The sequence below is a fragment of the Tupaia chinensis genome, unplaced genomic scaffold (assembly GCF_000334495.1).
Source record: "Tupaia chinensis unplaced genomic scaffold, TupChi_1.0 Scaffold000256_1, whole genome shotgun sequence".
NCBI lineage: Eukaryota > Metazoa > Chordata > Mammalia > Scandentia > Tupaiidae > Tupaia > Tupaia belangeri.
The window spans coordinates 2057291-2069676 of NW_006159736.1; the positions used below are offsets into that span (position 1 = coordinate 2057291).

The 12386-nt window shown below is 40.7% G+C and overlaps 1 protein-coding gene across 3 annotated transcripts in view; it reads right to left on the bottom strand.

Moving 5' to 3' along the window:
- The window catches only part of BEND6 (BEN domain containing 6), a 64415-nt gene that overhangs the window by 14585 nt on the left and 37444 nt on the right, over positions 1–12386 (bottom strand). For 2 of the 3 annotated variants that reach the window (XM_006149183.3, XM_006149182.3), the window contains exons 4-5: positions 3044–3264; positions 673–865 (exon numbers count right to left, since the gene is read on the bottom strand). In XM_006149183.3, coding sequence (XP_006149245.1) covers positions 673–865; positions 3044–3264 — 414 coding nt within the window. Of the gene's footprint in view, positions 1–672; positions 866–3043; positions 3265–4110; positions 4175–12386 lie in introns of those variants that run through there. The other variant, XM_027772136.1, reaches the window with a different exon arrangement.

The window sequence follows — 12386 nt, forward strand, 5'->3', positions numbered from 1 at the left end:
TGATGTTGGACTCCCACATAGTCAACTGCAGTTCGAGTCCCAGACCCGGTGGCTTAAACTCACGCCAGGTGTGTATGCAGATGTGCCCAGAGAGGAGAATGGAGAAGGGATTGCAGTGTGGCCATCCCTGCCTCCAGGGGTGATTTCTCGCTTTCTGTCTCTCTGTCTCTCTCTGTCTTTCTGGTGAGCACATGTACCCTATAGCCAAAAAACCTCTCCCCAAAAAAGAATTTTCTGAATTAAAGTTTTTAGTGATATAAAATTTAGTTTTAATAATCATTCTTAGAGTTAACTTTTTGTATAATATTTCCTATACGTAATAAAAGCTTTAGAGTATTACGAGTTTTATTTTTTTCAAAGAAAAATAAATTTGAGGGGACCAGCAGGTGGTGTGGTGGTTAAGGCGCTGAACATTCCCACATTGCTGACCACGGTTCAAGTCCTGGACCTGGTGGCTTGGTTTCTCGTTTCCCATTTCTGTGTGTGTGTGTGTGTGTGTGTGTGTGTGTGTGTCTCGTCAAATTAAAATAAATGAATAAATAAAATTAAATAAAGAATTCTCAAAAAAAAAATAAATTTGAAAAACAAAAAAGACCATGAAAGAATAATGCAACCTTGAATGGTAAGAAAATTTCAACTTCATGTGAAAATATAATGCACTCAGATGATCACCTATGATTTCTTGAACTTCATTCTGATTCATAGCTGGTTTTACGGCTTTGTCCCTTGAAGTAGAGGATTTAGCCCCCGTCAGGCTGTGTGTGGCCATGTATTCATTCGTGTAAAGTACTTGCATTAAATCATTAATAAACTTCTGAGGCTTGCTCTTATTACAGCGGGCAATCTGCCATTTTTCAATCTTGAACTAAAAAATAAAAAAAAATTGACATTGGAAAAATAAAATGATATCTGGAGAAATACTGCTAATGAAGTTATGAGATAGTAAAACAATATCAATACTTTTTAATAAACTGATACCTTTTTTTGGTTTAAGTTTCTTTTGCCATAAGTAAGACACAAGCATTTGCCAGAGGAAGACAGAGAGAGAGGGATGTGGGGGAATTTCCTGGGTGGAATGGCCACAGTGCAATCCTTTCTCCTCCATACTTCTCTCAGCATTTTGCGCACACACGCACACGTACCCAGTGTGTCTTTCAAGCCACCAGGTTCAGGACTCGAACCATGGAGTTGGGCATGTGGGATCCAGAGCCTTAACCACCATGACACCTGTTGGCCTCTAAAGTGATACTTTTAATATTTTTTTTACATTTCAGAGGTTAGAGTTAAATGTTAACCATGAGATAATTATCAATATCTCTGAGGTATTTGTTCCAAGTTTTATATAAATTATTGTTATGTGATCTGGGTTTGGTGCTTTAAGGATTAATCCCACCCTCAATGCTTCACACTAAGTATGATAGGCAAAAGCATGGCCCTGTGAAGGTGCCCACATCCTAATGCCTGGAACTTGAGAACATGTTACCTCCCAGGGCAAAAACAATCTTGTAGATGTGATTGAAGTTAAGTATCATAAAATGAGACACTAGCCTGGATTATTTAGGTGGGCCCAATCTAATTATCCGACTTCTTTTTTTTTTGGAGAAGTTTTCACTATAGGGCGCGTGTGCTCGCCAGACAGACAGAGAGAGACAGAGAGACAGAAAGCGAGAAATCACCCCCCAGGGGGGATGGTCACGCCGCAATCCCTTCTCCTCCATTCTCCTCTCGGGATCTTGGGCACGCACGCACACACGCCCGGCGTGAGTTCTAAGTCACCGGGTCCAGGACACGAACCGCAGTCGACTACGTGGGACTCCAGCGACATAGCCATTACGTTAACTGCTGGTTCCCATTATCCGACTTCTTAAAAAGGATATAAGGAAGGCAGAAGAGTGAGTCAGAAAAAGAGGGAGGGAGAAGGAAAGATTCAAAGAGGAAGAAGGACCTGAGCTGCCATTGCTGGCTTCGAAAATGGTGGAAACTGACTTTGAACCAAGAAATGTTGATCACCACTAAAAGTGAGAATAGTCTTCAGTTCCCAGTCAGTAAGAGACTTCAGTTCTACAGCCACAGAAACTGAATTCTACAGCAGCCCAAATAAGCAGGAAGCAGAGGCTCCCCTAGAGACTCCAGAAAGGAATGCATTTGCCAACACCTTGACCTTGGTCTACTGAGACCAGTATCAGACAAACCTGTATGTGTACCCACAGAACTCTGACAGGGTAAATCTGTGTTGTTTGACACTACGTTTGTGGTAAACTGTTACATAGCAATAGGAAACGGATACACTAAGATTCAAATGTTCAGATGTTAGATTGTTAATCAGGATTTAATTATTCCTTTTTTTTTCCTTCTAGTTTTCCTATAGGGTACAAGTGTTCACAGGGGTGGAGGGTGTGGGTGGAAAAGAGAAAAAGAGAATAAGAAATCATCCTTCAGGGGGATTGGTCACACCATAGTCCCCTCTCCTTCATTCTTCACTTGGGATTTTGGGCATGTGCACTTGCTCCCATCTGGTGTTTATCAAGCCATTGGGCCTGGGACTTTAACTGTGCAGTCGGCCATGTGGGATCCAGCTCCATTAACTATCATAAGGTGACCTCTAATTATCACTTTTGAAGGTGTATTTTCAGAGGTTGAGACCTGATTCTAACAAAACTCTTGTCTTTTAGCTTCTGTTTCTTGATTGAGAAAAATTAGGAAAGTAGAAAAGAACTGTGTTCCGTTAGTATGCTAAGCCTGAAACTCACCTCCTGTCAAGGATTTAAAAAAAATTTAACCTAATCCTTAGGTATCCTTCCATTGCTGGTTTAAGGATTTTATAGTTTTAATAACTTCATCTTTGTCCGTGATTTGCCTTTTGTTTTCTGGATATTTGTTTTGCAAATATTAGTTTTTATTATAAAAAGAAAATAGTTTTATGCAACTGTAATGTTATGGTGGTAACCTAAACTTACCTAAAGTTTGACAAAAGAATTACCATATAATCCTCACTTTTTTTTGTATTTAACTGTATTTCAATTAGACAGGTATCTTAACTGACCTGTTTCTCATCAACATGATGCTCTTCCTCAGCCTTCAAGGAAATTGGTGAACTGGAATTAGAATTGGAATTACTGCACACTGATGCAAATGAGTCTGGTGAGGAGTTGTTTGTTGCTCTCCAGAGAGTAGACGCTGATGTAGACATGCTTCCTCCACCCTTAAGCAGGGCCTCTGCCATACCAACCAGTTCTTCAAATTGAGTGACTGCCTGTGGTAACACTAAAAATGGCAAGAGACAGGAACAGGTGAATAAATTCTTGTTTATTATTGTATGCATATGCACAGAAATATGTGGAATAAACATTTGTTTCTTCTGAAAAATAAAAATGGTGGGAAGGTTTTGGAATATATTTATATTTTATTATTAAATAATTTAATAATGGATTAATAATAATAAATCAATTTAAAAACATTTAGTTATTGTATTTAAACATATACACATTATTTTGTAACTGAAACAATTTAACAAATTTATTTTAAATTTTGCAATATGGTGTGTGTACTCTTGAGAGAGACAGAGTTAGAGACAGGGAAAGTGAGAAAACATACCCCAGAGGGGGTAGCCATGTCACAATCCCTTCTTCTCCATTCTCTGGGGATTTGGGGCATGCACCTACACATGCCTGGTGTGATTTTCAAGCCACTGGATTAGAGACTAGGATGGCAAAATCGGTCATGTGGGATCCAATGATTTAATCTCCATGCCACCTGCTGGCCCAACTGAAAAAAGATTTTTAAAGTTTGTTCTTTTTTTCCTCATTGGCAGGAGTATGATTTGATTTGAAGGTATTGAATCTCTTTTTAAAGACACCACTAATTCTATTACCAGTCACCATCTAGAACTTACATTTGGCCAGTTTAAGCACCAAGATAAAATTAGCCATTTCTTGTAGATTAAATTAATTTTCTAAGACCTTTGTAGTCTGGCTTACCAGGGACTCAAATTCTACCAAATTAATAAAAATGCATTGCCACAATTCAAATCTATGTTGTCACACATTAAAATGAATTTGGTAATCAACTAAATATTCTCTTTATTCCTTTTTCTTATTAATGGAAACTTACACATTCAAAGTTTTCATGCCTCCATGTAAAATGGTCTTCTCTGTTGTTATATCTAGTTTGTTTCCTAAGGACAAATAACATGTTGTTGGAGTTGGAAGAGACCTTGAATCCTTGCTAATTTAATTCCTTACTCTATGGCTGGGGGCACTGGCTGATGGTGAAGTGACAGAACTGAAACTTTTTTGGGTACTTTTAAGCATACTGTTGATTTACAATCTTTAGAATAATTAGTGACAGATCCAAATCAGCAGATCTGGTACTATATTAACAGGAAAATCTAAAGGAAAAAATGTTATTTTTTCTTCTTTCAATAAGAAAATGCTAAGCACATCTCATGTGCCAGAAACTTGTTCCATTAGTAATTATTGAGCATTTAATAACATTGGATGTTTTCCTAAGCTTTTACACTGTGGCAGGTACTACTCTGACAACTTTACTGATGTTTGTAACTCATTACTTCATTGTAACTCTAAGGATTATTATTACCTCTAGTTTACAGATAAGTTCAATTATGCAACAAGAATTTAAGTAACGTGTTCAGGTTCACTCAGTGAAAAGAAGAGCCGAGATTCAAATTCTGATGATCTGATTCTCAAGTCTATTTTATGCAGACTCTCAAAATTTGCCAACCACTATGCAAGATCCTAGGAATGAAACTGGGAGCAAATCTAGGTATAATCCATGTACTTTCAGAGCTGAAGGGTGAGAGGAGACATTATTCACACAAACATGCTGTATAGTAAAAAAAAATGTCCTGCTAAAGAGAGGACTGGCCTTTGTCATGACTCCTGGGAAGTAACCTCTAAAACGTGGAGCTTCCTGGGTGATACAAGTATTTCTCTTACTCCTGTGAGCTCCTGGGACCACACCTGATATTATGCTAATGAGGTGAGTTGGGTTGCACCAGTCATACCTAGTAGCCTTAGAGAGGAAACTAGCCACAACCAGAAATCCAGAAAGACCAACTATATGACTTAGAGGCTGCGTTCAACTATGTGGACACTCAATTAGTCATGCCTGCATAATGAAACCTCAATGAGAATGTTGGACACTGGAGCTCTGGGGAGCTTCCTGGATAAATAATACTCTATGTGTATTAGCCCACATAGGAAGGAGGAGCCTATGGCATCATGAGAACAACAGATTTATATTCAGAAGCCTCCCAGTCTCTGTCTTATATGTCTCTCTTTGTCTGATTCTCATTTTCATCCTTTTCCTATAGTAAGTGCAATCATGAGTATGACAGGTTTTAATGAGTTCTTCTATTAGACTATTAAACATGAGAATGATCGGGCAAACTTGGCAATCTGGAGGACAGATTGCCCTAAACTGGCAATTTGACTAACTCGAGGTTCATGAAAGAAATGAAAAATTACAATTTGATTTTTTTTTCAGATTTTTGCCATAGGACATATGCATTTGCTGAAGAAAGACTGAGAGAAAGACACAGTGAGAAATCACCACCCAGGGAGGATGGCCTTGCTGCAATTCCTTCCCATCCATTCTTCTCCTAATGTGATTTTCATCCCATTGGGTCTGGGACTCAAATTACAGTCAGTTATGTGGGAGTCCAACACCTTAACTACCTTACCACCTGCTGGCCCCAAAATTAGAATTCTTTTTTTTTTTTTTGAGAGATTTTTGCTATAGGGCATGTGTGCTCACTGAAGACACAGAGAGAAAGAGAGAAAAAAAGCAAGAAATCACGCCCAGAGGGGGGATGGGCACACTGCAATCCCTTCTCCTTTATTCATTTCTCAGGATTTGGGGCAAGCACACACATGTGCCCTATATAAGTTTCAAGCCACTGGTTCCAGCCAGCCACATGGAAGTCCAGCACCTTAACCACTATGCCATTTGCTGGCCCCCAAAATTACAATTTTTTTTTTTGAGAATTATTTTATTGGATGGGGTCGGCAGGTGGCATGGTAGTTAAGGGCATTGGACTCCCACATGGCTGACTGTGGTTTGAGTCTAGGACCTGGCAGCTTGCTTTCTTACTTCCCCTCTCTCTTTTCTCTCTTGCCCTGAATAATATATAATTTTAATTATTTTATTTAACTTTATTTATTTTATTTTGCTCAGGGAGGGACAGAGAGACAGAGAGGGAAAGTGAGAGGGAAAGTGGGAGTCCAGCACCCTTAACCATCACACCACCTGCCAGCCCCACCAAAATGACAATTCTTTTTTTTTTTTTTTTGGAGAGGTTTTCGCTTTAGGGACTGGCGACTCACCAGAGACAGAGAGATAGAAGAAGAGAAATCACCCCCCTGGGAGGATGGCCATGCCGCAATCCCTTCTCCTCCATTCTCTTCTTGGGATCCTGGGCCCGCACGCACACACGCCTGGCGTGAGTTTAAGCTGCCGGGTCCAGGACTTGAACCATGGTTGACTACATGGGAGTCCAGCGACATAGCCATTACGCTAACTGCTGGTCCCCCAAAATGCCAATTCTTAAGTGAAACAAAGAGTTATAAGGTACTGGACCAATCTGGGCAAGGGAGGGGCTCAACTCAGGGAGGGGCAAGAAGGTCTTCTCTGGGGAAGTCAAAATTGATCTGAGAGTTGAAGGTATAGCAGGAATTTAACAGGTGAAGAGAGCAGGGGTGATGATGAGGGTGGTCATTAGACATGGAGCACTTGCTGCTTCACCTTGCACCTTTCACTTGTGTCACAGAGACAGCTTGTTTCCTTAAACCTTAAGAACAAATCTCTGAGGCTGGCAGGTGGCATAGAAGTACTGGACTCCCACATGGTTACTGTGGTTTGAGTCTTGGACTTGGCAGCTTGGTTTCTCACTTTCCCCCCTCTCTCTCTGGTCAAATTAAAATCAATAAATAAAATTAAATTAATAATTCTGAGGGGAAAAAAAAACACCTCTCCTAGCTTCATACTTTTCTTCTGTAGCTTCCTTACCTTTTCAGCCTTCATGGAATTGAAGACAGGGTTAATGTGGATTAGGCTTTGGTTTAAGAAAATATTGCAACTGGTCTCTCTCTTTCTTTCTCTCTCTCTCTTTTTTTTTCCATAGAGCATATATGCTCACCAGATTGAGACAGAGAAAGAGAGAGGGAGAGTGAAAAATCACTCCCTCCCCCCAGGAGGGATGGCCACACAGCAATCCCTTCTCCTCCATTCACCTCTGGGGATTTTTGGCATGCATGCACACATACTCAGTATTTTTTCAGGCCATGAGGTCTAGGACTCAAACCAGAGTCAGCCATGTGGAATCCAGTTGCCATCACCTCCACAGCACCTTCTGGCGTGGCTGGTATGATCTATTCAGACCACCAAAACTTTCTATCAGCAATAAGATTGTTTCCTTTTCTTATTGTTTTTATTTTTGGAGAGGTTTTTGCTATAGGGTGCGTGCACTTGCCAGACAGAGAGAGACAGAGAGACAGAAAGTGAGATATCACCCCCTAGAGGGGATGGCCAGGCTGCAATCCTTTCTCCTCCATTCTCCTCTAGGGATCTTGGGCATGCATGCACATGCGCCCGGCGTGAATGTTAAGCCACTGGGTCCGGGACTCAAACCTCAGTCGACTACATGGGAGTCCAGTGACATAGCCATTATGCTAATTGCTGGTCCCTCTTTTCTTATTGTTTATGTGTTCACTGGAGTAGCACTTTCAAAAATTTATCCTTTGCATTCATAACTTGCAAGGCTACTTGGCACAAGAGGCTTAGCTTTTGGGCTGTCAGCTTTTAACAGGCGTTCCTTTCTAAGCTTAAGCATTTATGGCTTTCAATTTAAAGTGAGAGATGTGCAACTCTTTCTTTCTCTTAAACACTAAGAGGTCCTATTAACTGGCCTAATATCATATAGTTGTGTCTCAGGGAGCAGGGAGAACCAGAGAGAGAGAGAGATGGGGGTAGACGAGTAACACAAGGTTGCCACAATCCTTCAGTTTGTGAAAAACACAGTGTCTGTGAAGTGCAGTGCATGAGATATGCCTGTATTTCAGAAACTGAAAGAAGGCCAAAGCTAGACTGCAAAGAGAAAAAGGGAATTTGATATGAAGTGAGAATTCAAGAATATTTATGCTTTTTTAATTATAAAAGTTGTACATGTTCATTGGCATGCATCCTTTTTGTCATCTCTATTTGTGTATTTCTATTTTTAAAAAAAATTTGCCAGAGGGTATGTGCACTTGCCAGAGAGACAAAGACCGAAAGAGGGAACAGGAGAAAGCACCCTCCATGGGTAATGGTCATGTAGCAATCTCCTCTCCTTCATTTCTCTTCCTTTAGGGGTTTGGGGCATGCACACACACACCCAGCGTGTTTTTCAAGCCACCAGGTCTGAGACTCGCATCACAAGCTTGGCCATGTCGGATATAGCCGCCTTAACCACCACGCATGGGCTTGCCCTGAAAATTTCTATATTTACCCCTGTATTTACTTTTACTAGTTAGGGCCATACTGCATACATAGATTGTATCACGGCTTCTTTTCCCCGATTAACACTTTGGTCAATATTTTCTCTGGTTTATTAAATTTTCTTGGTAAAGATGATTTTTTTGAGGACTAAATTACATAGTTAAAAATAAGATCTTACATGAAATCTGAGCATAAGTTAAGTAGATTCAAAGGGATGAATCTGACGCATGGGTACACTCAGTTAACACACACCCCAGCAAGACATAGAACATTTTAGGGGTTGGTTGGCAGTGCAGCAGTAAGATATGATGCTCTTTGAGGCTGACTCTCATGGGAAGGTTCTGGGTTCACATTCAATGACCTCCCTGAGTATCTGGAATAAGTGCACCTATGATCATGGGCTGGCTGGAGCTGGAGCGGATCACAGCATCAAGACTCTGTGGGGGTGGTCTCTCTCTTTCTCTGTCTTCTTTGCTCATGGAAGAAATTAAACTTTCTTCTTTGAAAAAAAATTGCCAGAGGGCATGTATGTTCACCAGAGAGAGAGAAAAAGTTCCTTCTCTCTCTCTCTTTTTTTCAAAGAATTGTTTATTTAACTGTATTAATTATTATTTTTTAAATTTAATATAGAGTACACATGTTACAGAAGAGCGAGAGAGAAAGAAAGTAAGCCACCAGGTTTGGAGACACAGTTGGCCGTGTGGGAGTCCATCACCCTATAGACCACACCACCTGCTGGTCCCACCCCAAAAGTTCCTTCTTTTTATTTCTCCACCTTATCAGGATATGGAACGTGCACACATGCACCCAGTGTGTTTTTTTCAGTCACTGATCTGGGATTTGAACTGTGGCCACAAAGAATCTAGTTCTCTTAACCATTAGGCTATAGGGTCAGCCCTAGTATTATTTATTTTTTTAAATAATTATTTATTCAATTTTATTTATTATTATTCTTTTTGAATTTGACCAGAGAGAGACAGAGAGAAAGAGAAAATGAGAAAGCAAGCCGCCAGGTACAGGACTTAGACTGGGGTTGGCCATATGGGAGTCCAGCATCTCAACCACCATACCACCTGCTGGCGCCCCTAGCATTATTTTTTAAAGACAAAATTCATCATATGTTCAAACCAGTACTTCTCATGTTAATTCAGAACATTAAAATTTTCCTTAAGTTTATCTACTTGTTTATTTCAAGAGAGAGAGAAAAACAGACAGCCAGGTAACATCGCTATCATGCCATGATCCTCTAGCCCCATGCCATGATCCTCCCTCTCAGCCACAGGTGCACACTGCCAGGCCCTGTGTGTTTAGGATGACCCAGGATCTGAACCCAGTCCTCTCATGTGGCTCCAGCACCATGCAGTAGTGCCCTAGACCAGGGAAGGACATTGAGTTTTCACTTACTCCAGTGGGAAGGACAGTGCAAAGTTCTGCAATGCTGGAAACTGTGGAAGACTGGGGTTCAGTTCACTGGTCGACCTGTACACACTGAGTGTATGCATGACTGAGCCTGACTGGCTAGAAGGATGGCCAAGGGATCACAGCATGAGATCCCATTTGGGGTGTTTGTCTCACTTTCTCTGTCTCTCACATTCTCTGCCTGTCTGCTCTGAAAGAAATAAATAAGTTTAAAAAAGAAAAAAAAACATGGAGTTCTAATTTAAAATGTATAGTTATGTTTTTAGTGTGACACATGGTGTGAAATGAGAACCTAACTTGGAATATCAGTTTTCTCAACACCATTTGTTGAATAATTCATCCTTTTCCTGATTGACTTGCAGAACTTGCTATATAGCTACATAATTTGGAGGGCCTAGTACAAAATGAAAATGTGGAGCCCTTTGTTCAAAACTTAAGAATTTTAAGATGGTTGTGAGCAGAGTCTTAAACCAGTCTGTGGGTCCTTCTAAGAGCAGGACTCCATGACTACACAGATCACACGTCCATGAAATTGGCCTTGTTACCTGTGACAGCAAACACTGCAATAGCAAACACTTCTACATCACTTGCTGTATGCCAGGCTCTGTTCTAAAGGCTTTAGCTATCACCCAGGTGAGTACGCTTATTATTTCCATTTTAGAGATAAGGAAATTGAGACACCGAATGGTTAAACAACTTGCACACAGAAGTTACACAGATAAGTGGCAGAGCCAGGGTTTGAAACAGGTTTGGCCCCTAAAATTTGTACTCTTGACCCCTGTGACATAGTGCCTCCAGGATAGTTTCTTTATCATTTATTAGATTCTGCTTTGAGGATATCTATCTATCTATATGTATACATATATCTCATATATATGCAGATATTTACATATATATAGATGTATCCTGTTACATTGACCTACTCACTCTTCATTAACAAGACACTTTTTAAAAAAATAATTAATTTAATTAATTATTTACTTATAGAGAGATTTTTGATATAGTGCATGTGTGATTGCTGCGGACAGAGACAGACTGAGAGAACATGTGAAATCACCCCCCCAGGGAGGATGGCCATTCCATAATCCTTTCTTTCATTCTCCTCTCAGGATTTTGGGCATACATGCACATGCCCCTGGCGTGAGTTTCAAGTCTGGGTCTGAGATTTGAACTGTGATTGGCCATGTGGGAGTTCAGTATCCCAACCGCCACACCACCTGCTGGCTTTATTATTATTGTTTCTGAATTATGACCAGAGAGAGACAGAGAAAAAGCAAGGTGCCAGATCTGGGACTTGAACTAAGGTTGGTCATGTGAGGGTCCAGTGCCTTAACCAACTCACCACCTGCTGGTCTCCAAGATGGTATTAATTATTGGAACTTTATATGATTTAATGTTGACAGACTTTGCATTCATAATTTTTTTCAGAATACTTTTACTTATATTTATTTTTAGGTTTTTACCATAGGACATGTGTGCTTGGTAGAAAGAAAAGAGACAGAGATACAAAGAGAGGGAAAGTGAGAAATCATCCCCCAGGTGGGATGCCACACTGCAATCCCTTCTCCATATTCCTCTCAGGATCTTGGACATGCATGCACACATGCGTGGCATGATTTTCAAGTTACTGGGTCTGGGACTCAAACCAGGGTTGCCCATGTGGGAATCCAGCTGCTTTTACCACCACACCATCTGGTGGCCCCAGAACACTCTTTTTTTTGAGAGGTTTTTGCTATAGGGCACGTTCACTAGCCAGAAAGACAGAGACAGAGAGGTAGAAAGCGAGAAATCGCCCGCCCCCTCCCAGGAGGGATGGCCATGCCGCCATCCCTTCTCCTCCATACTCCTCTTGGGATCTTGGGCACGCACACATACACACTTGGCGTGAGTTTAAGCCACCAGGTCTGGGACTCAAACCGCGGTCGACTACATGGGAGTCCATTGACATAACCATTACTCCAACTGCTGGTCCCCCCAGAACACTCTTAATCAATCTTTTTTTTTTTTTAAGAATTATTTATTTAACTTTATTTATTCATTCATTTCATTTGATCAGACAGAGACAGAGAAAGAGAGAGTGAAAGTGAGAAAGCAAGCCACCAGGTCCAGGATTTGAACCGTGGTTGACCATGTGGGGGTGTCCAGTGCTTCAACCACCACACCACCTGCTGGTTCCGCACTTTTAATCGATCTTGCTTGTTAGTTTTTTCTATTAAATTTTAAAATAATTTTTTCAAATTATATAGGGTTGTGGCCATGCCACAATTCCTTTTCCTTCATTCTCTCCTTGGTATTTTGAGCACATACGCACAAACCTGTCGTGTTTCTCAAGCAGCCAGGTGTAGGACTAGAACTGTGCAGTCAGCCATGTAGAATCCAGCTGTCTTAACCTCTGCACCACCTACTGGCCTCTGACCATTGATATTTTGATTGGGGCTGCATTCTCACAATTAGTTATTTTGGAATGAATTGGC